This window comes from Kwoniella shandongensis, chromosome 12 (genome assembly GCF_008629635.2).
Source record: "Kwoniella shandongensis chromosome 12, complete sequence".
Classification (NCBI taxonomy): Eukaryota; Fungi; Basidiomycota; class Tremellomycetes; order Tremellales; family Cryptococcaceae; genus Kwoniella; species Kwoniella shandongensis.
Window position 1 is genome coordinate 925,677 of NC_089298.1, and position 24,101 is coordinate 949,777.

Consider the following 24,101-nt stretch of genomic DNA (forward strand, 5'->3'; position numbering starts at 1 on the left):
CTTTCTTACTTTGATAATCGCGCCGAGCGCTCTTCAACTCAACTAAACAAATAAATTTCCAAGATGATCTCCACCAAGACCGGATTCATTATCCTCGCTGCTTTGGGCACTGGCAAGCTCGCAGCAGCCTACGATGATCTTCTCTTTACCGAGTGAGCTACCTCCTCCTTTCTCGTCATCCTCACTGCTTGGACATTGGACGCTGATGCCTTACACACCCTCGTAGAGACTTCTTCCCACTCATCAACACCCGTTTGGACCCGATTGTCTCTCCCGGTGCAGTCTCCTCGCACGTTCACCACGTCGCTGGTTCGTCCGCGTTCGGTGCGAGTACCGACTTTGCAGCGCTCCAGGCTTCTGAGGTGAGTGTTGAGATTTTAGCGTACGTGCTGCTAGTAAGCCACAGTCGCTGATATGTCAACTTTGCTATCCCTCATTCGCAGTGCACAACTGCCAACTTGGCTCAAGACAAATCCAAGTAAGTACTCATTGCCCGGACTTTCGTTCGACTCCATGACTGACGACTCTGGTGTTCATAGCTACTGGGTTCCCTTGCTTCACTAGTTAGTCCACTTAACCTTACTTTACTTGAGATCTTGACGTTGTGACTGACGGCGATGATAGCAAGTGGAAGAATGGGTCTTACTCTGCAATCACTGGTGATGGTCTGTCTGCATAGTGAGTCGTCTGTCCACCATTGCTTCACAACAAATAGCTTATGTTAACTTAAAACAGCTGGAAGATGCCCCTCACCAACCCGACCGACGGTGCTGGTAACTTTGCCGTGGTCCCCGACGACTTCCGTGTTGTCGCGGGTAGCGTCAACCGTGTTACATACAACAGCTCGAATGCTCTTGACAACGCTGTCAGCTTCCAGTGTATTGATGCTAAGGGCAGTTACGGTGAGTATGGCGACATGACCATTTGATACACGTTACTCAGGCGGTTCATCCTTTGGGAGGGGTGATGTTGCTGATGAAGGTGATTTTCTCTCAGACAAGACTCCATACATCCCGACCGACAGGGAGTGTCTCACTATTAGGCCCCAGGTAGGTATCAGCATAAGTCTCGAGCCTCCGGAATTATCGCTGACAGGTGTTCAGATCAACTTCCCAGAATGCTGGGACGGTGTCAATGCTTACAAGCAAGACGGCTCCCACGTCTCTTACCCCATCGATGGGAACCCGGAGGGTGGTAAATGCCCAGCAGGCTACCACAAGATCCCCCACTTGTTCCTTGAGAGTGAGCGAATTCCGCAAAAGAGAGATGTAATTACTCACGCTGTTGATATAAAGGCACATACCACATCAAGGCCGAGAACATCGGTGAAGGGTACGAATGGTACCCTGGCTGCTTCGTCTTGTGAGCTACCATCTCTCCCCAGTCCTGTCAGCCCTAATGCTTACGTTGATGGTGCGGCTGCAGAGCCACTGGTGACTCCCATGGTTACTCTTTCCACGCCGACTGGCTCAACGGTTTCCCAAGCGGTTTCATCGTCGACACCTTCAAGCAGTGTTACGACGGCAACACAATCAGCAAGACTTGTGCGCCTATTGACCAAGGACGAAACGAGGCGTATAACAATGGCAAGGACTCCAACAATTGTAAATCCGCCGGTGAAATCGTCAACGAGGTGAGATTGCCTTTTGCCGGACCATTTACATCTCTTACTGTTCTAACTTAACTCGATTGTCTCGTGTAGTCTGCTGGCCAACAGATGGCGATTGCGTCCCTTCCTGGAAACAACCCCTTGTACGACTCGTCCGTAGGCGCTTCGTCTCGATCTTCCAACTCATACACCGAGAAGGCCAAGGTCGTTCAGATCTCCGAAACCACACAGGGTTACTGCCTTGGCGGCAAATGTACCGATTACGCCGGTTCTGACATTGTCGTTTCGACTGGTGGTGATTCCGGTTCTTCCGTTTCCAGCGTCGCAGGTTCCAACGTCACTTCCTCTTCCAACGGGACCGAGGTTACATCCGTCACTGCTCAGAACGAGACTGCAACTTCCAGCGTCATCTCTGCCACAGCCGCCGCCGCCGCCACTTCCGGTCTTTCCACTTCCAACCTCCTTTCCGGTTCTAACGTGACTTCCCCTTCTAACGAGACCGATGTGACTTCCGCTCTCGTCGGGACTGCTACCACTTCTTCAATCGATGTCGCTCCTGCCACCGCCACTGCTGCCAGCGACGATGGAGATGATGGTGCAGAGCTCGTCTGTGAAAGGAGGAAGAAGAAGAGGGTATTCCAGTGGTAAGCGTGTCGAATCGCTTCCGCGTCACCCAGCCCTGGAGGTATGGTTGGACACTTCTCCGATCGTTCTGATAGCTTGCGTTTGCCCTTCCCAATGTATATAGGTTGAGACAGCCCCAGTATGCATGCTGTACATACCATTTTACAAGTCCAAAGGCACCATACTGAAATTCAGCTGCTCATCTACGAGAACCATCGATCCACGATCTATCAATTCCCATTCGTCTGCTTTCAGAGTGCTCGGTTCACTGGCCACGATAATATGTTTCCCATGTTCTTCCTTCTCTCTATCTCCCTCCTCTTCATCGACCTTGAAGCCTGGTCTACCTTCGTCCGGATGCCCCTTGAATTTCCTATTCAAAATCGCACCTGCCGTGGTGGAATAATACAGAGAGGGGGGTTCCAATTCTACAGTCGCATATCGAATGGCGACCAAAGACGATCCTGACGAAACCAACAGATTCAAAGCGTTATGCTCCACTTTCCCAGCACCTCTTTTTGGGTCTTGCTCAGCGGCAGCTTTTAGCTCTTCCAGCTTTCTTAGTGTTTTCTTCATAGCTTCACCCATCTCTTTGACGGGATACAATTTCTCCCAATCGCCATCTTCGCCGCATAAGTTGAAGAAGTAGAGGGCGGCAATGTGCTCGGAATCGGTCGTACCCAAGATTGCGGTTTGGTATCGTTGTGGTAGAGCAAGAAGAAGTTGGGGTTTGAAGAGATGAAATGAACCGAGGGTACCATTGTGGCAGAAAAGATGACGACCAAAGGTGAAAGGGTGACAGTTTGTTTCGACGACGGGTGTAAGACCTGCAACGGTTGAACCAAGAAAGTCAGTCTTCCGAGCACTATGCTGATCTTGGACAACCGTGTTGATGGATCTAGAGAGCACTCGATGCACTAGACCACGCTAACATAGTCTCGCTATATACCTCAGCAGCGCACTCACCTGTTCCCGCTCGAACATGTCCCACCACCGCTTTGGTGGCAATTCCACTTGCCAGACTCTTTAATACCAGGTCATTCAAAGGCGGTCTCGTGTTCTTATACACCACAGGTCGTAATCCGTCTCTCCCACTTGTCCCCGTCTCGAATTCCTGGTATGAATCGGACCACCAACCGATACCGAATCCGTCCATGTTTGTGAGTGGATTTGGCGAGCCCGAATCATTTGCTGACGAGGGGGATACTGAGGTACTACCAGATGTTTGCGGATCGAATGGCTTGTGCGATGGTGGGAGGTAATGTTCATCGACTATGGGTTCAAGAGAGTGTTAGCATATTTCGTTACCCGGACAGCTAGAAGAAGGAGTCACGCTGGACTCACTTTGTTTGATCAGAGAGTGAGAAGGTCTGAGGAGAACATCTTCGAGCAGTTGGGGTTCCTCCCCGAGGTAGGTGAACCATCTACACATGTTGTATGTGCTATCTTCTGGTACTTTGCGAGTGAGTATGAGAGGGAAAACAAAACTTTTAGCAATCTTCGATGCCGCGCAAAAGTCTGTCTGCGCTGCTGCTATATATACATTTGTGTTTTTTTCTGAATGACGCATCGATGTTGGTGGACTTCCTCCACTCTCCCAAAAAGTGCCACTAACGGGATCAAATTGTCGCCAATGGTGTCTAACCATAATCTGTGCCGCGTCATGTTACTGTCTCATTGATACTGTATGACTGTATGATGAATTGATCTATTGACGTCATCAGCCGACGTGCTATGATGGCATTTCGCCATCCAGTCCAGTCTCGCTGGAACCACCAAATTCATTCAACAAAGCACCAATCCTTCCACCTCGACGATATTAGCTATCTTCTCTCCTCTATCTCTTTCTCTCTCTCTTTTCTCATCACTCACTTCTTTACCTTTTATACCAATCAGATATATAGGTAACAGATCAATACACCTTGACTCTTCCACTTTTATACCTATAATCACCATCACCAATAAACAAAAATGAAAATCTCAAGGACAGTTCTCTTCGCCGTCCTCGCTATTGCCGCGGGTAGTGACGCCAAACTCTTCGGCAAAGACAAGCGTAAGTACAAGCTACCTCCATCCATCATACCACCCCTCGTCGTTAGCCGCAAGGCAGGTAGCAGGTGTGCATTGGAATCCGAAGAGAGCTGACAGACCACTATTCTTCCGTCCTACAACCTTTTCCTTCTTCTTCCCACGCGTCATCCTCGATCTTGATCCGCACGTCATGCTCCTTCATACCGATCTGTCAAATTTTCTTCTTCCCTCACACAGCCGTCTACGAAGATTGGTCTCTTGACCAATCCGTCGCTTTCCTCAAGGAGCAAGGAATCGCCGTCAAGGACTCTGCTACCCTCGCCGAGATCCAAAAGCAGGTCGCTGACAACGCTGATGCCGCCGCCAAGGTATGTCGATATCCCTGTTCTTTGTCAAGGTGTATCGCTGACTCGTCTCATCAGTGGGGTGCTGCTTCCGTTGGTGCTGCTCAAGGTCACTTCGAGGCCTACAGCGAGGCTTTGATCGACACGTAAGTCCTTCGTATCACTACAAAAGAGTCGCACTGATGATTGTGTGCAGCTGGACTGAGAGTCAATTGCGAGAATGGTTGTTGGAGAAAGGAGTTGTCTCTCCCTCTTCTAACCGAGAGCAGCTTTTGGTCAAGGCCAAGCAACAGTGAGTCATTCTTTGCTGCTACCTCTAGGTCAACCAGTCTAACCCATTACCTGTAGAGCTTCCGCCGCCTCCACTGCTGTCTACGGTCACCCTACCGACCAAGCCGCCTCTTCCGTTTCTTCCGCTGCTTACGGTGCTGCTTCTTCCGTCTCCTCCGCTGCCTACGGCGCTGCTTCTCAGGCCTCTGCTCAAGCTGCTTACGCTTCCGCTAAGGTCCAGAAGAAGTTCGATGACAGCAAGGATTACGTCTTCTCTTCTTGGGACGACAACCAGCTCCGAACATGGCTCCAAGAGCACAATGTCATCTCCACCCCTGAGCCTACTGGTCGAGCCGCGCTTCTTAGCAACGTCCGAACTGCCTACTTGAAGGCAACCAGCCCCGTCTACGAGGCCTGGTCCACCAGCGCTCTCCACGAGTGGCTCGTCGACCACGGCATCGTTCACCCTGAACCCACTGCTCGTGACAAGCTCATCGACTCCATGAAGGCCAACTACTTCGACACCAAGGACAAGGCTTACTCCCGATGGACCGAGAGTCAGATGCGAGACTGGTTGATCTCCGAAGGTGTCATGTAAGTGCTCAACTCTAGGTCGTTTCGAACGCCAGAAACAACATTGACATAACGCCGGTATTAACGATTTGTGATAGTAGCACCGACGCAGCTCAGCTCAAGAAGGAGAAGTACGAGAAACTTTTGGACGAGCACTACTCCCGTGCCAAGTCAACAGTCTGGAGCGGCTGGACCGACTCTGAGCTCAGGACTTATCTCGTCAACCACGGTTTCATCAAGTCTGACTACCAGGCCAAGCGTGACGAGGTGAGCTTTTACTGTAACCGTATCGAACAATCTGCTGACGATTATCCAGCTGGTGAACCTCATCTCCGACAAATACAAGGACTCTACCTCCGCCCCTTACCTTGCTTGGCCCGATGCGCGACTCCGTGCTCAGCTCCGAAGCTACGGCATTGACGACACCAAGTACTCCACTCGACCTTCTTTGATCCACGAGGTCCGAAGTGAGTAAAAGCTTCACTTGACTTGGTGAAGTCCCAACTGACATCATCACAGTCCACTACGTCCAGTCCCAGAACAAGGTTGAGCAGATTCTTGCTTCTATCCGAGAGACCATCAGCGGTGGTGTCGAGTTCGCCGAGGAGAAGCTTGCTGGTGTCCTTGAAGTGAGCACATCTCGTCATCTGTGTTAGAACATCCAGCTAACGACTATCGTAGCTTCTCACTGCCTCCAAGTTGACTGCTGAGGAGAAGCTCGACAAGGCCTACGCCTCCGTTTCTTCCGTCTACCAGGTTGCCGTCTCATCTGCTAGCTCCGCTGCCAGCGTTGCCAGCGCTAGCGCCATCTCTGCCGCTTCCGTTGCCTCCAACAGCGCTGTGTAAGTCGGTTTCGATTGCTGAACCTTCGCATAAGCTAATACTTCATTTACAGCGCCTCTGCTTCTTCCGCTTCCGCCTCAGCTGTGTCTGCCGCTTCGTCCATCTCGAGCAGTCTTTCATCAGCTGCTTCGTCCGCTTCCAGTGTCGCCGCCAAGTCTGCCAACAACCCTTCGTTGACCAGTGCCGCTTCCGTCGCCTCCAAGTCAGCCTCTAGTGCCGCTGCTTACGCCTCTTCATCTGCTTCGTCGGTCGCTTCTTCCGCCTCGTCTGTCGCTTCCGTTGCTGCGCACTCCGCCTCTCTCTCTGCCTCTTCGTTCGCCAAGGCCGCATCTCTCTCCGCCGTCTCTGCTTCTCACGCCGCCGTCGAGAGCTCGTCGTCTCTCTCCAAGTCGCTCAGCTCTGCCTACTCGGTTGCCAGCAAGTCTGCCTACTCGGTTTCGTCCGTCGCCGCTGCTAGCGCCAGCTCTGCCAGCAAGTCAGCTTCTTCTTACTCCGCCTCTCTCAGCAGCATCAGCGCTAAGGCCAGCAAGAGTGCCAAGAGCGAACTTTAAAGCGTGTTAGTAGTAGATTAATGATGTGTGAGTGAGAATGGGAATGTCGAGAAGGAGGAGAAGGATTGGGTGGTGGAAGGAAAGAAGTAACCCTCAAATAGCCCCTTTTATATGTGTCCATAGCTTTTTACTGTTCCTTATCCCATAGTTTATATTTCCCTACTTTCCGTTACCTTCCACTATTGAGAAAGACACGACTGTGGATGAGGGGGTTAGTAGTTAACGAAATGAAGAATGCAAAGAATGTTATTAAAGTCCTCAGTCTTAAGACTATTCAAGTGCAAGTGCCACATTGACGGAAACTATGAAAAACCCCGCTTTGCCACTCTCGCTGCTTCGTTGCTTCGTTGCTTGGTTGATGCCACTCGCGATAGCTTGATGGATAAGTCGACATGTTACTGCAATGTTCATCTCGTAGCTATATTAAACGATACAATACACGAAAAGGGAGCTGTAGATCGACTCTCACAACACCTTCCACACTTTCTCCACATAGTAGAATCAATCAAAATGGCAAACGCAGAGCTCGAACGCGATCCTTTCTATCTTCGGTACGCAATCTTCCTCCGCTTCTGACATCATTGATTGTACTGACATGCTGTGGATTGGTATTCTGAACATATAGATACTAGTGAGTTGACTAAAGTTGCTGGAGTCTTATATGGGAAGAGAATCGAGCTGATCGTTGGGATTGTCCTCTAGTACCGGTCATCAAGGTATGCACGGTCATGAATTCCTCGAATTCGAATATGCACATGGTGAGTTGGACATTGATCCTCATTGTCCATTGGGAGCAGGTCGAGGGTGTAAGGAAGGCTTGGGGCGAGGATATGAATAAGATCATAACGGGAACCCCGGTCTTGTGATGTGGTGAAGGGAGACGATGGAACGAATCACCTGCTTGTCGTGGATGGAGAAGAGGGAACGGTAGAAATGGGACAAACTGCTGATGCTATATTATTTAAACGATAGGCCGAATTAGATATGCGAACAACTCGAACTACAGGAACGATAGTTTGATCCGAAAAGAGAGTGGGTATCAATGTTCTCAGTCTTGTTAGGATATGAGATGGAGTGTAGCCCTGGATAGAGCTCGGATGGTACAGGATTGGAGGCGGGCATGTCAGGAATCTTCGGAGCGGAATGGGGAACACAGGGTGACAAGGGAGAATGATCAGTACGAGGAGGCGCACGGAGGATGTCTAGGAATATCTGGAGAAGGTAGACGAACGGTACTTGGTGCTGACAATCGATCTATTCTGCAGTGTACGTCTCACCAGCGGTTGTGGACGAGTTAAAGAGGATTGTTCGAGAAAGCGAAATCACAAAGTGCGTTTGGTGACCTTGTCACGCCGCTCCCATTCCTACTCCATGAATTGGACAAAGATCACAAGGGCTGACCTCCCCTTCACACGTGCAGAGAAGACGACGTTTCTTGGCCAAAGAAGAATATTGTAGGCAAGCAAGAGTTGGAAGTTCGAATAGACAAGGACCACATCGCTTTCGAGGTGAGTGTCCCTTTTCACTCACAAAATACGGGCGCAGATATTGACCGGTTCGTTTTCCCATCTCTGTAGACTGCCAAGATCGGATCATTGGCGGATGTCAACGAATCATCGGACGCTGAAGGGTTGAGAGTATTCTACTATCTCGTTCAGGATCTCAAGGTGGGCCGTCCATCACATGCAATCATGAAGCAAAAGACAATTGCTGACATCCTCGCAGTGCTTCATCTTCTCATTGATCACACTGCACTTCAAGATCAAGCCCAGTGAGTCGCTGGTTTATTCTGCTGGCAGACCGATAACTGACCACGGTAATAGTTCAACAATAAGCGGGAAGATGCTAGGGTGTTACGATGGGTTGAAGCAGTTTCGCATGCATGTATAACAGAATCATGAATGAGCGTCTGTCTCCTTTGCGCAAGGCAAGGGAGCTATGACTAGTGCAAGCAGAAATGTGACCGAAGTAGTACAGCTCAGACCAGACTCAAACAACGTTATTGTAGATCGGAAGCTTCCGGCGGCAAGTTACCATCCTTCGCGAGATTGACTTTATTCGCTCGATCTAATCTGATCTTTGTCTCGTTCCACTGAACATCTTTTCGATCGTCATATTGCTTGCTCTTCCATACCTAATCAATCAACGCTCTACCACTCTACAAGATGTCACTGATCGTCCCTCGTCGATGTCTTCGGCCCGCTCGAACGCTCTCTCAACTCCCTATTCGAACCCAAAATCGACGATCCCTAGCATCCGATGCCTATTCCACCCCGTCCCCTTCTTCTCCTTCTGCTTCGTCGTCGACTTCTACACCCACCTATCCTCCCGAAGCGACCACCTCCACGCCCTCACTTACACCTGAACATCGTGCGCTCGTCGATCGGATAATAAGAGTCGACCAGGCAGGAGAGTTGGGCGCTAATTGGATATATAGAGGTCAGAAATGGGCGATGGAGATCAAGGGCGATAAGAAGACGGCAGCGCAGATCGAGGTGCGTACAATCAGAGATCTTTACATTTCGACTCTGTAGTCAGTCAGTCGATTCATCTCGATCAACCTTGTGGTCATGAGCTTGAGCTTGAGCTTGAGCTTTGGTTCGAGAGAGAACACCCTTCTTTCTCATTATCGTATCTTGCTTCGCCCCCTCTGTTCGCTTTTCCTCCCAACTAGTCCTCGTTCTTTTCTCTAACCGCTTCGATCCTTCTCACGTACTCCGTGCTGTTATTCAGCCTCACGGAAAGAAGCATAACTGACTCTACGCTACTGACACCTTTTTACGAAATAGGACATGTGGGAGAACGAACGACATCATCTGAAAACGCTATCCCAATTACAAATTCAACACAAAGCACGTCCGACTCTCCTCTATCCGTTATGGCAGGTGATGGCTTTTGGTCTGGGGGCAAGTACGGGATTGATGGGGAAAGAGGCGGCGATGGCTTGTACCGAGGCGGTGGAGACTGTCATTGGGGAACATTATGATGAGTGAGTGGGGTCAGGGTCAGGGTCAGCTTGAGCTGGGATGGGACGGGATGGTGGTCGTATATCAGTAGAAGGTCATGTTGTCAGGTCCAGAAAGAAATTGTGTAGTATATGCTCAAGCTAACAATCGAATCCACCACTATAGTCAATTGAAAGCTCTCGAACCCCTTGTCTCATCAACATCCCCCGGTTCACTCCCACCTCATCCATCATTACCTCTGATGACAGATATCATCCGTGAATTCCGTGATGACGAATTGGGACATCTCGATATCGCAGTGGAGGAAGGTGCTCAGAAAGCTCCAGGGCATAGTTTGCTCTCAGCTATTATAGGATATGGGTGTAAAGCTGCTATCAAGGTTTGTGAGAGGGTGTAAAAGCTAGCGAGGAGAAGAGGTCTTACTCGGTATAGATAGCAGAGGTCAGCTGAGGTGGAGTGAGGGCGTGACGTGCTGTCAATCGGAGAACTCATGGGTGTAGATAGATATACTGCGACACGATACAGAATTTGAGCAGTGGTGTTGTAGAACGATACCCGTAGGAGCGAAGAGATCGCCATGGGTCACATGAGTCGCCATGAAACGATATAATCGGCAGTTGACTGGCTGGAGCAATGGTCCCGGTCTGTCATGCAATAGCTTGTATCTCTCACTAGCACAGCGCAACATATGCATAGACATGACATGGGCATCACAGACAGCAAAGACTATGAAACGTAGGAATTGCTCTACCAAATCAAGATTGGACCTTCATTCGATCCTTCACTCCACTCCCGCTCCTGTCTCCGTGTAAATCCCCTTTAATACAGATGTTGTTCACCTTCACTCTCCCTTGATTCTATTCTACAAGATACGTTTTTAAGCGGAAGGCTCTCCAACTCTTTGCCTCTTGGCGGGAGTTCCGTTGACACCGTTGGCCGACTTGCCTGAAGGAGAAGTATCTCTTGAAGGCATGTGCTTCTCAAGCAACTTGTCGAGAACGGCCGATTGACCGACCTTGAGATCACCAGTCTTGATACCGGTGTGGTAGATACGAAGGATCATGTCGACATCCTCCATTGATTGAGTCTTGATATCGGCAAGCTCCTTGATCTTAGCGGTGGCATCCTTGATTTGCTCATCCGTCATTTGCAAGTTCAATTGCTCCACTCGTGACTTGACAGCGTTCCATCCGGTCAATCGGTGACTACGAGACAAATCTACGTTAGCGACATGCTTCTGGCCGTTTAGTGAAACAGCTTGCACTCACCCAATGGAGACGTATCGAGTCATACCGAAGTCGGCGGGGTTGAGGATCTCGTATGTGGAAGGGTTGGCGAGGATGGCCTTGGCGTGGATACCAGCCTTGTGGGTGAAGGCGCAGAAACCGGTGATGTAGTTGTTGAAAGGAACTTGGATCTCAACAGCCTCGGCGACGACATTCTCGAGCTCTCGGAGCATGGAAAGGTTGTACTTGCTCTTGACGTACTCGGGGTCGGCGACCATCATTCGGGCGATCAAACCACCAAGAGGTGTGATACCGTTTCGCTCTCCGATACCGAGCTACGAAGGGTCACGTTAGCTCAAGTGTTCAGAAGAAATGGAAGATGAAAGAAGCTCACAATGGATGTGTCGACGTGTGTGGCACCGGCCTCGAGGGCAGAGTAGGCGTTGGCGATGGCTGCAGTACAAGAAGGCTAGTCAGTGTCTGGTCTATGCTCTGAGTCACGAGCGGCAAACTCACCACAACCAGTGTCGTTGTGGAAATGAGTCTCAATATCACAGCTGACAACACCTCGCAGAGTTCTGACGAGGTCGTAGACCTGTCGGGCATCGGCACATCCGACAGTGTCGGCAACACCGACTCGGTTGACACCGATCTTGTCGACTGTTCGGTAGATGGAGAGAAGATCGACGAGCTCGGATCGGAAAGAGTCTTCTGAGGAGAATCGGATCTCGATACCCTTGGACTTGACGAATTCGATGACTTCGATAGCCCTGCAAGAGTGACATGTAAGTTCAATCCAGATAGTAATGCAGACATGGCGCTCACTTCTTGGTGATCCAGGTCATGTCCTTGCCGTGAGAGTGCTCCCTCAAGAAAGAAGAGGTACCAATGACGACATCGACACCGTCAACACCTGAGAGATGATCGCATACGTCAATAAAAACTCTGCGTAATCGAATAATGGCAGAGTCCGTCGTGCACTCACCAGTCTCAACGGCCAATCGAGCGTCGTCCATGTGACATCTGATGTGTGTCAAGATCTTGGTCCTCTTGAGACCGAGCTTGCAGATAGCCTCGCAATGGGCCTTGGATTCAGGTGAGGCGGCGGGGGAGGTGAGCTCAATGTACTCGACACCGAACTCGTCGAGCCTGAGTAGCGGGAGAAGAGAATCAGTATCCGAACAAGTAGAAATATGCGCTTGCACTGTGCACAAGACAATGGTACGGATAACCGAGGACATAAAGGTGTATGAAGGTGGATCCGCATGAGGTGATAGCAGCATTGAGTGACTGAAGTCACACTCACATCTTGGCGATCTTGATCTTGGTCTCGAGAGTAAAGAAGGCGTTGGCGAACTGTTCACCCTCTGCGAAAAGATAAGCGAATTGTCAGCTAACATTTCTACGCGCCAAGGTTTTGCCCAGAGGAGAGGTAGCTCACCTCTCAATGTACTCTCGATGATCTAGATTGATGGAAAACAACATCAGTCTCCCTCCGCTCAACGATCCTTCTAGTGTCAGGATAGATATCCGACGCTACTCACCTTCCAGTTACTCGTGTTGCTCAAAAAGTCGGAAGCACGACCGTAAACGCCCTTGTGGCTCTTGACCGCAGGAGGTTGTTGAGTCGAGGACTCGTTCACAGCTTCGGCATGGCCGTTGGAGGTGGACGAGATGTGAGGTGTGGTGGTGTCGATGGCGACCATCTCTTCGTCGGCTGCGACACCGTTACCGTTGGCAACGATAGGCTGATCAGGTGGTGGGCACATTTTTGGCGTAGTTGGGCGATGGGTGTTAGGTGTTGTAGTTGTTGTTTCAAGTGTTCGCGATGCTGTGTATTGATGGTTGCGATTGCGCGTGAGTGTCTAATGTGGGATTGGACTTTTGATATATATGTGTATGAGTCCTTTTTTATGTAGTTGTGATGAGTGATTGCAAGTTACAAACCAATCGCCTGAATGACTTTTGAATTCATTTTCGAGTCACATCCTACCTATCCTTCCTTCACTCCACTAATGACGCCTAAACTCTACGTATTTTTTTCCTTTCCTCTTGATTTATCAGGGTCATCAGTCAAAGATCTCGGTAACCAATTCCGATCGAGAATTGCCACAACGGGTAAATATCATGAACCCCTTCAGATACCGTCGATTACACAAGTCACAGTATGTTGTTACATGCACCTCCACTACTGCTATAAACATGACTTCCTTGCTTACTTCTTCCCCTTCTTCTTCGCAGCACTGCCCTTCTCCTCCGCCTTTCGTTTCCCACCCGCACTAGCTTTCCCATCTTTCCCCTTGGCAGGTGCACTACCCTCCTTAGGCTTCACGGTAAAGAACCCATCCAGTCGTCCTTGTTGCTTTGCAGCCAACATTTTACTCAGCTTGGCAGCTCCTGCTCGTACTCGATCCTCACTGCGAGGTTACAACTTTGTCAGCTTTGTTTGGTTTCATATGTATGGAGCAGACTCACTTGAAGCCTTTATCTCTGCACAAGAACTCGACCAAACCATCCGTATCCGGAGCTTTCCAATCGAGCTGAACAGAGGCGCCACACGGGTCAGCGTTAGACTCGACGTAGACAACAGAACAGGGTCAGACCCACCTCCAAATCATCTCCTTTCACAACGTCCGGCGTGATAAACAATTGCTTCGCCTCCTCCCACGGCCAATAATCAGGAATGATCATCCCCGCACTCGTAACCTTCTTCTTCTTCTTCGCCGGTGATTTCTTAACCGGACTACTGTGCACTGGCACCTCTTCTCCGTCAGAGTTGACCATCATCCCTCCGCCACCTTCTTCACTCTCCCTATCTGAGTCGTCATCATCGTGATCTTGGATGATGTGTTTGTTCTCCGCCGCCTTTTCTTCCATCTTGCCACGAATAAACTCAACAACCTTGCCAAGCGATCCGTGCTCTCGTATCAGCTTGAGAGCCGTTTTGGGTCCGATACCTTTGCATGGTTCGAGGTAGTCGCAGCCGAGCAAGATACACAGCTCAATGAACTGATGTACAGGGTTCATTGTCAGCATGTAATACCAACGCTTCTGTGGAATAACTCACCTGATCCATGCTCATCTCTAGATCTTGCAACGCGACATCAAGGTTGATCTCAGATATTGGCATCTTCTTAGCCTCGCTGAAAGTCAAATGTCGAAGGAGAATTGGTGAATGGAACGTCAGGGTGTCCATATCTTCTGAGCCCGCTGCGTAGACCTATACAAGCAGATTAGCGATGTTTGCTAGGCAGGTTTTAAGACGAGATCACATACCTTGCCCGCACGAGCCAACTCCGCACATTGCGCCTCTGCTTCTCCCGGAGCCTATAGGATTCGTCAGATCTGAATTTCGCCGCCGGCCCAGACTCGCAGAACTCACTGTCACAACGGGGATACCCATCAGGGATAACAGCCTCTTGCACTCCTCATTATGTTCCTTCGTCACCCTGACTTGTCTTCTCGCAAGCTTATCAATGTCCTCGGCGGTACCTGCAGGAACCAACGTCAGTGTCCCGATCTGAGCATTTAATCGCCTAGTTGTAAAATGCCTCCCCACTCACCAGTCTCCTTTGCTTCTTCCTCTCCTTCTTTCGCTTCCTCTCGCTTCGCGAATCGTTTTGCCAGCTGATATCTCGTTAGCCAGTGCTCGTTATGAAGTCAACAATCGGAAAACTCACCACACCACCTTTCAATTCTGGCGGTTTTCCATCAAAGATGTAACACGGTTTGATACCATGATCGACCATTCGGATTGTTCGGTAGAAGAAACCCATCAGATGACTACGAGAGTGAACTTGTAGTTTAGGCGAGGTCCTCAACACGGCTTTGCTCGAGCAGGAGACAGGTACTCACCTTGTCACATCTCCGCTTTCGTTCATCAACATTTGACCATCTTGTTGTCGCACAGCGATGAGGAATTGGTAGATCGACCTGAGTTCAAAGACATTAGTATGGAGCGAACCAAAGACACAGATTGGGTTGCAGGGGATCTTCAGTACGGGAGGAATGTGGTATGGCAACTATGTGAAGGAAGTGGAAAGGTGACGGGGAGACTATATATACTCACATAGAAGCGTCAATAGCGACCTTTCGACCGAACAGCTATGCAGATCACATATATATCAGCTACGACTATTGATACTCTCAAATGGGGCATAGCTGACCGTCTTCATGTCGTGGTCCTTCATACAACGAGGAGCATTCTCGCTCAGCAGACCCGTGAGGCCTGGAGAGTGTTGACAGTCAGCTTCACGTGCGTAGAGACGTTTCATCTGCATAAATCAGCTATGCTCACCTTTAATACCCATTTCGTTTGTACTCTCGTCTGTATGTGGTCAAATGAAGTAGTTGACAGTAGACTAGCTTTAGAATGTGAGGTCGTGGTCGAAACAACAAATGATAGGCGCAGTTGCTGTAATGTAATTAGACGTGACGCAACATTGAATTTGACTGACCCGCCATCAGGTCAATCAATGTCCATCAATCGACGCGCAGGGTCTAACGTGTGCCAGATCGAGTGGAGGTATTCTCACAAGAAAGGCGCGAGAGGTGAAGAGTTTTGACTTTTGGTGGTAGGCACGTTAAGTAGGCCCGCGTGTTTCGACATCCGTTTCTTTACTCCGTGGACCCTGTCTTTCGCCAAACGAACCGTTGGGTCTCGTTGTCGACTGTAGTCTTCACCATCTAACATAGCTTGCTCAGATCATTCTTGCTCATATAACAATACCCAAAACACCTCTCACAAAATGGCTTCCATCCTTCGTCTCTCCGTGAGTACAAGTTTTTAACGACATAGACCCAACAAGGAGGGGGAGGACTCCGCTTTGAGATGGGACGAATGGAATACTGATGAAATCGCTTTTCCCACATGTATTAGGCTCAAAGGGTCGCTCCTACTTTCACTCGATCTTTCACCGTTTCCGCCGTGAAGATGGGTAAGTGCGGTCGTCCTCCCATGCCCAAGTGGTGGAGAGAGAGAAGACGGAGTATCACAACGGAGTTCTGATTGAGGATCTGCGGGAGATGGAACTCGGCCGAATGGCGTGTGGTGTGTGGGGTGTGATCACAATACTGATCTTTGTCGCTTTTTCCAGACCTCGTTCAGGACTTGTACATCAACCAGCTCAAGGCTTACAAGCCCGCTCCCAAGGTATGTTCAGACGTCATTGATGGAAATGCGCTGTTGTATCGGTGCTAACAAGGTGTATATCCGTCTCTTTCTTCGATTGTTCCTTCCAATCATCTTTACGTGTAACGCATACTCCTCAACTTTGTCTCGATAACGCCTTGGCTTCACTACCCTACCACGTTGACCTTGCTCTCCTCGCACCCTCCCTACTCGCTCTTTTGGGTTCAACCTGGTTCAACCTCCCCCCACCCACCAACAGGACCAAAACGCTCACGTTGGAGCTGTCCGATCTTTCTCCGCTCCTAAAGCCCCCACAGCCCCTTCTCTCCCTACCGACCTCGCTTCCGAACTTTCCAAATTCGACGCTGAGGAGCCCACTATCGGTGGTGGTGGTGCTAAGCCCGCCGCTGCGTCTTCTGCCGAAGGTGGAGAGTCCGCCGATGAGTATTTGACATTCTTGGAGAAGGACTTGCCCAAGCACGAGGCTCATCACTAAGTTTTGAAGGAAGTAGTGTTTAGAGGAAGTGCAAGGAAGAGAAAGGGAGGATGAAATGCATGAATGATTGGATGGAAGGAACGACTGTTCCGTTGAACCGGATCTGTGGAATATATCCACATTAACTGACCACCATAGTATTGTCTACCGACCCAGCTGATCAAGCTGACATTGCTTGGATCAGCAACTAACCGTCATGGATTAAGAGGCATCTAGACTTGTACAGCCGACAAGCAGCGTGTAGCACTCGTTGTTATATGACCTTGCATACTACTGACAATGCCAGCTGGATGTGATTTCAAATTGATTTTGATATACTACGTAGATAAGCCCTACTCCTCTCCCTTGGCTGCTCGTCGTTCCTTTCTGTCCTTCCCTTTCGCCCTCGCCTCTTCCACTGCTTTACCTGTACACATTAAGACCATGTCAGTCTGAGCTCGCGCTTGAAGCACTGCAAAGCATCTCCACTCACCAATCACACCCTTCTCTCCCATTGCCTTGAACAAGGCAAATACCGTCGGTAAGAGATTATGTCTCCTGAGCGAATTCTCCATCTCTCCTCTTTGGGATTTAGTACGTTCGTGCTCGAGTTGATCTTGCAGCTGGAAACGCACTTCGGCGGGTGTGGTGGGGTCGTTGAGAAGACGTTGTAGACGTGGTATGGCGGCGGATCGGACGCATAAGAGGTTGAACATGAGCTGTGGTGATGAAGTGATCATCAGCATCGCAGACTGGGAAGTCGTCGTGCAAGTTCCTATCCACTTCAGATCCAAGGTGCTAGGAACGAGAGACTGTTACGACATAGAAATAAGACTGCACGTACCGATCCGGGAGGATACGTCCCGATCCTACTCTCAATAGTCTCTCTAGCCGTATCTAACCATGCATCCCCTTCTTCCACAGGTGCATGCATGATCGGATTCCGTCTCAACCCATCAAGCTCGTACAGTATCCCATTGATAGGCAAGTATGCGACAAAGTGATAAGCGTCCTCTTTCTCTCGGTCTGGGAAGGCGGTAGGGTCCAGTGCGAAGGGGGATGATTTGGAGAATGAGTTGTGAACTTCGCGGATGTGAGGTGAGGACGAGAGGATGTGGCCGAGGCTGTGGAGGAACGACAAGTGACAACGTGTCGAGAAGGACGGGTGGACGTAACGGGTTGATGTAACGAAAAGAAGGAGGAACGGTGTAGCATGATCAGCTTACAGAGTCAGGAACTCTAGACCGCCCAACTCACTCTTGCGATCCCATACCTGCTCCAAAATCTCGCAGGTTGTCGAGCTCGGGCTGCAAGTCGACGATCAGCTTCATCCCAGCCGTTGATCACAGTTGAGCACTCACGCCAAGCTCGACGGTTTCGTCGGGGTTCGAAGAAGCTTGCGGTCGGATATTCATAACCTAGCGTACTTGAGATCAGATATCATATTCACGTCCTAGAGCTCTTAGCTAACTTACCGCATTCAGAGCAGCGAGCGTTCCACAACTATTATTGATGACCTAGGAGACTTATCAGCCCCCGCACTGTATCACCTCACACCTTCAAGCTGATTATCAACGGTGAGTGAGCTTCAACTCACTTGGTTCGCGAACCATACACCATTTTCTAAAGGGTCTACTTCTACACCGCTCGTTCCTTCGCCCGACGAACCGCTCGATTCGACATATTTGAACAAGAAAATGAGAGCGTGAATAGGTTTGAGAGTTTCCAATGTTGATGAATCCAGAGAATATAGGTCGTCCTGCGGTCAAGGATTGAGTTAGCGTCCCAGTAAGCGGGGTGGCATTGAGCCTGGTATAGCTAGCTCAGGAAGCTCTAATGACAGAGTACACGAGTATGAGAGGTGGTCAGATGGGAATTGTGGACTTACTACCTGTAATCCCTTCACGCCGAGATCCCGCAAGAGCTGAGTGAATACTTGAGGGTCAGATTCAGTCAATGACCAGCCTGAAGGATCTTCAGACATTGCGCTGGATTGAGTGCGAGGGAGAGTTAGACAGGGCCCTATTCGTTATTGCGTTCGAGAACTTCAAGAGGGGGCGACAAGGTAGGCTGCGAATGGACAGATGATCCTGAGAATTGGCGATTGTTGGAGAATAGGAAGGTAGAGTATAACGAAAGGGGAGAAAGGGGGAAAGTCATACAGCTGATCAGCAAGCAAGTGGCCATTTTGATTTTGGAACATTGAACGACGCGTGGCGGCGAGCAGCGAAAACGGGGGGTCGTGGCAAAGTAAATCTGGTAAAGACGGTCGGCGATCGAGTGGCATACTGTAAGTTAATATAGCAGATCCGGACTCAGGCAGTGTACTCGTGTCTGCACGAAAGGTTGGCGATGCATACGGTTGATGCACCATTGGGAATGGAATGTGGCTTGCAGGGCGAATGAGGATAACAACTCTAACAAAAGTTGTGGCGGCACCACACAATCAATGACCATCCTGCTCTGACTCAACACCCTGCTGTATTGTGGTCCATCTTGGAGGCAAAGCCTACAACAAACACTGGGCTGCGTTGGTGCTTATGCTGTAAAAACATATCAGCTAATCGGGGAACGGTACTAGGCACTTGAGAGAGTGGATTGGAGAGAAGTTAGCAAGCGGTTACATCTAGGCCCTAGCAGGCCATGCTGGGTCTCTCTGTTCAGTTGTATATGTTAGCGTAGGTGTGCCATCGTACATAAGGTCTACACGACTATAAAGACGACTTCTGACATGTTATTTGGCATAATTTCATCTTTGGATCTGGTAGACCCAGACGATAATCTGGGTCCGCGAGGAATCAATTACTAGTGGACTCAATGAGAGAAATGGATCGCTACCGTTGGCTTCATTCCTGCTGTGACTTTGTTGGTACGCTAAGCGGGATCTGAACAACGTCATAGCAAGGTCAAGGGGGAGCCTGGACGGTGGTGGGTGTGAGAGTGGTGTCTACAATATATTCCGTTCGTTATTTTTACTATTTTATCCCAGTTGACCTTTACACCCAACGCGCGCCTCACCACCCAGGACACCAGACACCAGTCTCCACCACACTCGATGGATGGAGGGCAACACATAATTCACTGAACCCTTGCTCAGACATCCTTCCAATTCCCATAAACAACGCCCACACCTTTACTTTTCCTTCTTTCTCAACACGACTTTTCCACGCACGCACGAGTCTCCTCACTTCTCAAATCCCCTCTTTCCCCCCCCTCGTACACGTATCACGACCATCGTAGCTACGTCAAAGATGAACGCGGCTCAGTTACTTCAGGATTCGTTGTCTCCAAGTATGTATCTTCCCTTCTTCCCTTTCTCGTCGCTGCCCACCTGTCGCACAACGTCCCAACTACGCTTTACCCCACGAGACGCTCACGCTGATGTTGTCTGATTATCACAGACCAAGCGGCTCGTGAATCTGCTACACAACAACTCGAAGCAGCTGCCAGGGATAATTTCGTATGTCCATGTTTATTTCTACGTATCAAGCTTGGAGTCTGTTGACTGACCGGAGGGTTATGTTCATACAGCATGGATACCTTCACACACTCGCTACTGAACTCGCCAACGAAAGTCAGAGCATTGATGTCCGATATGCTGCCGGTCTTGCCTTTAAAAACGGTATCTCTGCGAGAGTAAGTCAAGCTTTCGTATACACCCCCAAGCTTTCCAGATTCTACGAACAATTCGAGCTAACGTGCGTCTTGCTCTTCAGGACTCCGTGAACCAACCGGCACTTTCCGAACGATGGCTCTCGCTTCCAGAATCAGCTACAACCCCACTGAAACAATCCGCCCTTTCCACACTCGCTTCCCCTCAAAATCGTGCCGGTTCAGTCGCCGCCCAATGTGTCGCAGCCATCGCTGCCATCGAACTCCCAGCTGACAAGTGGCCGGAGCTTATCCCCTCGTTATTGGAGTTCGGAGGGAACCAGGAGAACCAGAATTTGAGAGTGAACACTTTACAAACGGTCGGATACATCTGTCAAGTCATTGTGCGTACCTAAAACAGTGCTTCCTTCTTAAGCATGTCTGCGAAGTGCTGACGTTATCCGTAATATGTAGAGCCCGGAGATTCTCGCCGCTCGATCAAATGAGATCCTTACAGCTGTTGTGCAAGGAGCACGAAAGGAAGAGCCTAGTCATGAGGTTCAACATGCTGCCATTGCTGCCTTGTTGAACTCTCTGGAGTTTGTCAGGGACAACTTTGAGCGAGAGGTGAGTACGGGAATCTGGTTCCACAGGGCGAAGTTCGTGCGCTGACCTGAGTGGCCAGGGTGAACGAAACTACATCATGCAAGTGGTCTGCGAAGCTACACAAAGCCCTTCAATCCCTGTTCAGGTTGGAGCTTTCGAGTGTCTCGTGAAGATCATGGCGTTGTACTACGAGAAGATGGACTTCTACATGGAGCGAGCCTTGTTCGGGGTGAGTCTACCTCTAGAAGACTGTAGCTGACTGTGCCAGTTGACCATCATGGGAATGAAACACCCGGAGGAGCCCGTTGCTTTGCAAGCGATCGAATTCTGGAGCACTGTTTGTGAGGAGGAACTTGACTTGACAGCTCAAGCACAAGATGTGAGTGATGGGGTAAAACGACGTAGCTGACGATGTAGGCCCTGGCATATGGCGAAAGCCCAGAGGTCGAGTCGAAAGGATTCGCCAAGGCCGCTCTTCCCGACATCCTCCCTGTCCTCCTCGAACTGTTGTCTCAGCAAGATGAGGATGATGACGAGGACGACTGGACCAAGTCTATGGCTGCGGCGGTGTGTCTGGAGTTGTTGGCTCAGAACGTTGGCGACGATATCGTCCAACCTGTTGTTCCTTTCGTCGAGGCGGGTATCACACAACCCGACTGGCAAAGACGAGAGGCTGCTGTCATGGCATTTGGTTCCATTCTCGACGGTCCCGATGCTACCACCCTCGCGCCTTTGGTCACTCAAGCTCTCGGTGCTTTGATTGGTATGATGCAGTCTGACCCCAGTCTGCAGGTCCGAGATACAGTCGCTTGGACTTTGAGCAAGATCACCGACCACATGCTCGAGGTCATCGACCCCAGCGTCCACCTCCGAAACCTCATCACTGCTCTCGTTATTGGCCTCAACGCCTCCCCTCGAACATGTAACAGTTGTTGCTCCGCTCTCAACAACCTCGTTTCTCAAATCTCGCAACCTACCGATCTCCTCAGTGACGAGCTTCAAACATCTGCCATGTCCGAGTACTACTCCGGTATCCTGAAGGAGCTGATGCCAATCGCTGAGCGACCTTCCAACCACGCCAACAGCCGAAGCGCTGCCTACCAGACAATCGCCACCTTCCTCGCGGCGTCTGCCAACGACACCCTTCCCGTCGTTCAAGAAGTCGCTGTCGCCATGCTCGCTCGACAGGAGGCTCTCATGGCCATGCACAACCAATTGGTGGGCATGGATGATCGAAACAACTGGAATGATATGCAAGTCAACATCTGCGTCGTTATTCAAAGCTTCATCCGACGATCTCCCGCTTTGGCTGCTCCTTTCGCCGACCGAATCATGACCAATCTGCTACAATTGATCTCCACTTCCGGCAAGCACTCTGGTATCCTTGAAGACGCCTTTGCTACCGTTGGTGCTCTTGCTGGTGCCCTCGAGGCTGGCTTCAACAAGTACATGGAGGCTTTTGCTCCTTTCCTCTTCACTGCTCTCGGGTCTTACGAGGATTGGCAAGTCGCTCAAGCTGCCGTTTACGTGGCCAGCGACATTGCCCGAGCGATCAACGACTCCCTGACTCCTTACGCTGAACGACTCATGGTCGCCCTCATTGAGCTTCTCAGAAGCCCGGTGGTCCAACGACAAGTCAAGCCCAACGCGATCACCACCATCGGTGAGGTTGCCTTGGCCGTCGGAGGTGGCTTCCGACCATATCTCGACACCACCATGACCATCTTGAGTCAAGCTGGTTCCACTGCCGCCGCTCCCGGCGACGAGAGCATGATCGAGTTTGTACAGACCATGCGGGAGTCAATTGTCGATGCGTTCATTGGTATCATGAACGGTTTGAAGGACAGTGGCGATGGTGAGTGGCTATATCACAAAAGTGTGAATGGAGCTGACCAAGTCGCAGTGTCTGCTATGCAACCTTACGTCTCGGGCATCATGGGCTTCCTCAAGACCTGCTGGGCGGACGACTACAGATCAGAAGGCTTCTGCACCGCTTCGCTCGGTCTCATCGGAGACTTTGGAGATGCCTACAAAGCCAACATCCGAGACGACCTCATGCAAAATTGGGTTCAGGATGCGATTGCTTACGGAAGACAACGAACTGCTTCCAAGCAAGCTCGAACCAACGCTGCCTACGCTCAACAGGTGAGTTTTCTGCCATACGCATTCGTGGGGTGTGTGCTGATACCTCGATTAGGCGATCAAAAACCTCTCAAAGTGATGAGGTTTCTTGTTCACTTTTTCTTTCCGTGTTTCTGCATTTTCCTTTTCCCAGTTCCCAATCCACATTAGCATGGTCCATAATACACCACTACACACACAGACCTTAGCACTCTCGCCGCGCTCTGTCGTCCAAGGACGTTCAACCGCCGCAACAATAGCATCTTAGCATTAGTTATCGGGTCGATAAAGTCAACACCAGACAAGAAGACACTAGATCAGTTCAGATTATCAAAGCATCACATCGTTTCCCCCCTTTCTTTCTTTCTTTTGTTTTCATGTACTGTATCTGCATCATTGAGCAGACTGCAGATAATACGATTCGGATTCACACGTTTTTCATTTTACCATTTTCACGTTTTGGACCTGTTTTCTCCTTTCCCTTTTCAATACTACGAGATAAGTAGGTAGGTACTTTTACAACGATTTACAATAGTCTCGTTCTGTACGTCTGTTCAAAATAGGTCTCGGGTGGATGAGGAAGTAGATTGGATGGATGGATGGGATGGATTGGTTGGTCATTATATACCCTCGGCTTCTCGATTGATCAAAGTGCGAAAAGTGGCACTTCTGAATAACGTACAGTAGAGGAGTGAATGAGGGTAGAATGCAGACCTCATCATCATCATCATCGTCATACGAGCATCCGAGTAGGTCTGTGCATTCGTCTTTCGGGAGACACATGCCCACGGTCTAAGTCCAGACTTGTGGACACGTGCAGGGAAGGCAAAGCGATGAGATCTGTGCGTGGCAGATCAATCCCGCGTAGAGAGCTCGAGCGACGGCGCACAAAGTAAGCGAGGGGGGAAAGGGAGGGAGTTTGGACGAGGGTTGATGTACACCCTGGAGGATGCATGAACACACACACACACACACACACACACACACACACACACACACACACACACACACACACACACACACACACACACACACACACACACACACACACACACACACATGCGGGGGGGAGGGGTTCACTGACCGTTGTCAAGGAACGTACAGCCCATATCTTGTTGTCTTTCAACTCATCACTTCGTC

General features: G+C 50.1%; 10 protein-coding genes across 10 annotated transcripts; 6 read left to right on the forward strand and 4 right to left on the reverse strand.

Annotated features, from left to right (window-relative positions):
* Nucleotides 1-63: 63 nt before the first annotated feature.
* Nucleotides 64-2,257, forward strand: CI109_106625 (uncharacterized protein; the record flags this gene model as incomplete). The annotated part of the gene is made up of 11 exons (XM_032008286.1): nucleotides 64-152; nucleotides 227-362; nucleotides 444-478; nucleotides 540-563; nucleotides 625-678; nucleotides 736-902; nucleotides 997-1,049; nucleotides 1,104-1,242; nucleotides 1,296-1,362; nucleotides 1,426-1,633; nucleotides 1,703-2,257. 11 exons carry the CDS (start codon nucleotides 64-66, stop codon nucleotides 2,255-2,257), a joined length of 1,527 nt encoding a protein of 508 aa, XP_031857440.1.
* A 138-nt stretch (nucleotides 2,258-2,395) lies between these two features.
* CI109_106626 (uncharacterized protein) lies at nucleotides 2,396-3,803 on the reverse strand (the record flags this gene model as incomplete). The annotated part of the gene is made up of 3 exons (XM_032008287.2): nucleotides 2,396-3,060; nucleotides 3,200-3,505; nucleotides 3,578-3,803. The coding sequence occupies 3 exons, from the start codon at nucleotides 3,801-3,803 to the stop codon at nucleotides 2,396-2,398; spliced, it is 1,197 nt and encodes a 398-aa protein (XP_031857441.2).
* Nucleotides 3,804-4,204: 401 nt separating this feature from the next.
* CI109_106627 (uncharacterized protein) lies at nucleotides 4,205-6,845 on the forward strand (the record flags this gene model as incomplete). Its single annotated transcript, XM_032008288.1, has 10 exons — nucleotides 4,205-4,286; nucleotides 4,502-4,632; nucleotides 4,687-4,754; nucleotides 4,805-4,900; nucleotides 4,957-5,472; nucleotides 5,553-5,718; nucleotides 5,768-5,918; nucleotides 5,971-6,080; nucleotides 6,133-6,293; nucleotides 6,347-6,845. 10 exons carry the CDS (start codon nucleotides 4,205-4,207, stop codon nucleotides 6,843-6,845), a joined length of 1,980 nt encoding a protein of 659 aa, XP_031857442.1.
* Nucleotides 6,846-7,355: 510 nt separating this feature from the next.
* On the forward strand, nucleotides 7,356-8,679 carry CI109_106628 (uncharacterized protein; the record flags this gene model as incomplete). Its single annotated transcript, XM_032008289.1, has 9 exons — nucleotides 7,356-7,396; nucleotides 7,471-7,476; nucleotides 7,548-7,603; nucleotides 7,818-7,877; nucleotides 8,111-8,174; nucleotides 8,266-8,353; nucleotides 8,423-8,512; nucleotides 8,571-8,616; nucleotides 8,669-8,679. 9 exons carry the CDS (start codon nucleotides 7,356-7,358, stop codon nucleotides 8,677-8,679), a joined length of 462 nt encoding a protein of 153 aa, XP_031857443.1.
* A 331-nt stretch (nucleotides 8,680-9,010) lies between these two features.
* Nucleotides 9,011-10,208, forward strand: CI109_106629 (uncharacterized protein; the record flags this gene model as incomplete). Its single annotated transcript, XM_032008290.1, has 3 exons — nucleotides 9,011-9,340; nucleotides 9,635-9,834; nucleotides 9,977-10,208. 3 exons carry the CDS (start codon nucleotides 9,011-9,013, stop codon nucleotides 10,206-10,208), a joined length of 762 nt encoding a protein of 253 aa, XP_031857444.1.
* A 480-nt stretch (nucleotides 10,209-10,688) lies between these two features.
* CI109_106630 (homocitrate synthase, mitochondrial) lies at nucleotides 10,689-12,806 on the reverse strand (the record flags this gene model as incomplete). Its single annotated transcript, XM_032008291.1, has 9 exons — nucleotides 10,689-11,016; nucleotides 11,080-11,372; nucleotides 11,432-11,490; nucleotides 11,554-11,807; nucleotides 11,863-11,950; nucleotides 12,023-12,186; nucleotides 12,344-12,404; nucleotides 12,479-12,500; nucleotides 12,582-12,806. The coding sequence occupies 9 exons, from the start codon at nucleotides 12,804-12,806 to the stop codon at nucleotides 10,689-10,691; spliced, it is 1,494 nt and encodes a 497-aa protein (XP_031857445.1).
* A 446-nt stretch (nucleotides 12,807-13,252) lies between these two features.
* CI109_106631 (flap endonuclease 1) lies at nucleotides 13,253-15,347 on the reverse strand (the record flags this gene model as incomplete). Its single annotated transcript, XM_032008292.1, has 12 exons — nucleotides 13,253-13,454; nucleotides 13,513-13,577; nucleotides 13,645-14,046; nucleotides 14,105-14,257; nucleotides 14,314-14,364; nucleotides 14,420-14,529; nucleotides 14,601-14,664; nucleotides 14,718-14,820; nucleotides 14,893-14,970; nucleotides 15,107-15,141; nucleotides 15,204-15,265; nucleotides 15,335-15,347. 12 exons carry the CDS (start codon nucleotides 15,345-15,347, stop codon nucleotides 13,253-13,255), a joined length of 1,338 nt encoding a protein of 445 aa, XP_031857446.1.
* A 438-nt stretch (nucleotides 15,348-15,785) lies between these two features.
* CI109_106632 (uncharacterized protein) lies at nucleotides 15,786-16,664 on the forward strand (the record flags this gene model as incomplete). Its single annotated transcript, XM_032008293.1, has 4 exons — nucleotides 15,786-15,809; nucleotides 15,917-15,974; nucleotides 16,134-16,189; nucleotides 16,428-16,664. The coding sequence occupies 4 exons, from the start codon at nucleotides 15,786-15,788 to the stop codon at nucleotides 16,662-16,664; spliced, it is 375 nt and encodes a 124-aa protein (XP_031857447.1).
* Nucleotides 16,665-16,996: 332 nt separating this feature from the next.
* On the reverse strand, nucleotides 16,997-18,627 carry CI109_106633 (uncharacterized protein; the record flags this gene model as incomplete). The annotated part of the gene is made up of 8 exons (XM_032008294.1): nucleotides 16,997-17,070; nucleotides 17,137-17,362; nucleotides 17,488-17,767; nucleotides 17,901-17,950; nucleotides 18,005-18,061; nucleotides 18,119-18,160; nucleotides 18,241-18,402; nucleotides 18,532-18,627. 8 exons carry the CDS (start codon nucleotides 18,625-18,627, stop codon nucleotides 16,997-16,999), a joined length of 987 nt encoding a protein of 328 aa, XP_031857448.1.
* Nucleotides 18,628-19,894: 1,267 nt separating this feature from the next.
* Nucleotides 19,895-23,061, forward strand: CI109_106634 (uncharacterized protein; the record flags this gene model as incomplete). The annotated part of the gene is made up of 9 exons (XM_065967878.1): nucleotides 19,895-19,934; nucleotides 20,045-20,103; nucleotides 20,175-20,279; nucleotides 20,360-20,638; nucleotides 20,709-20,861; nucleotides 20,920-21,069; nucleotides 21,258-22,695; nucleotides 22,744-22,985; nucleotides 23,038-23,061. 9 exons carry the CDS (start codon nucleotides 19,895-19,897, stop codon nucleotides 23,059-23,061), a joined length of 2,490 nt encoding a protein of 829 aa, XP_065823950.1.
* Nucleotides 23,062-24,101: the final 1,040 nt, after the last annotated feature.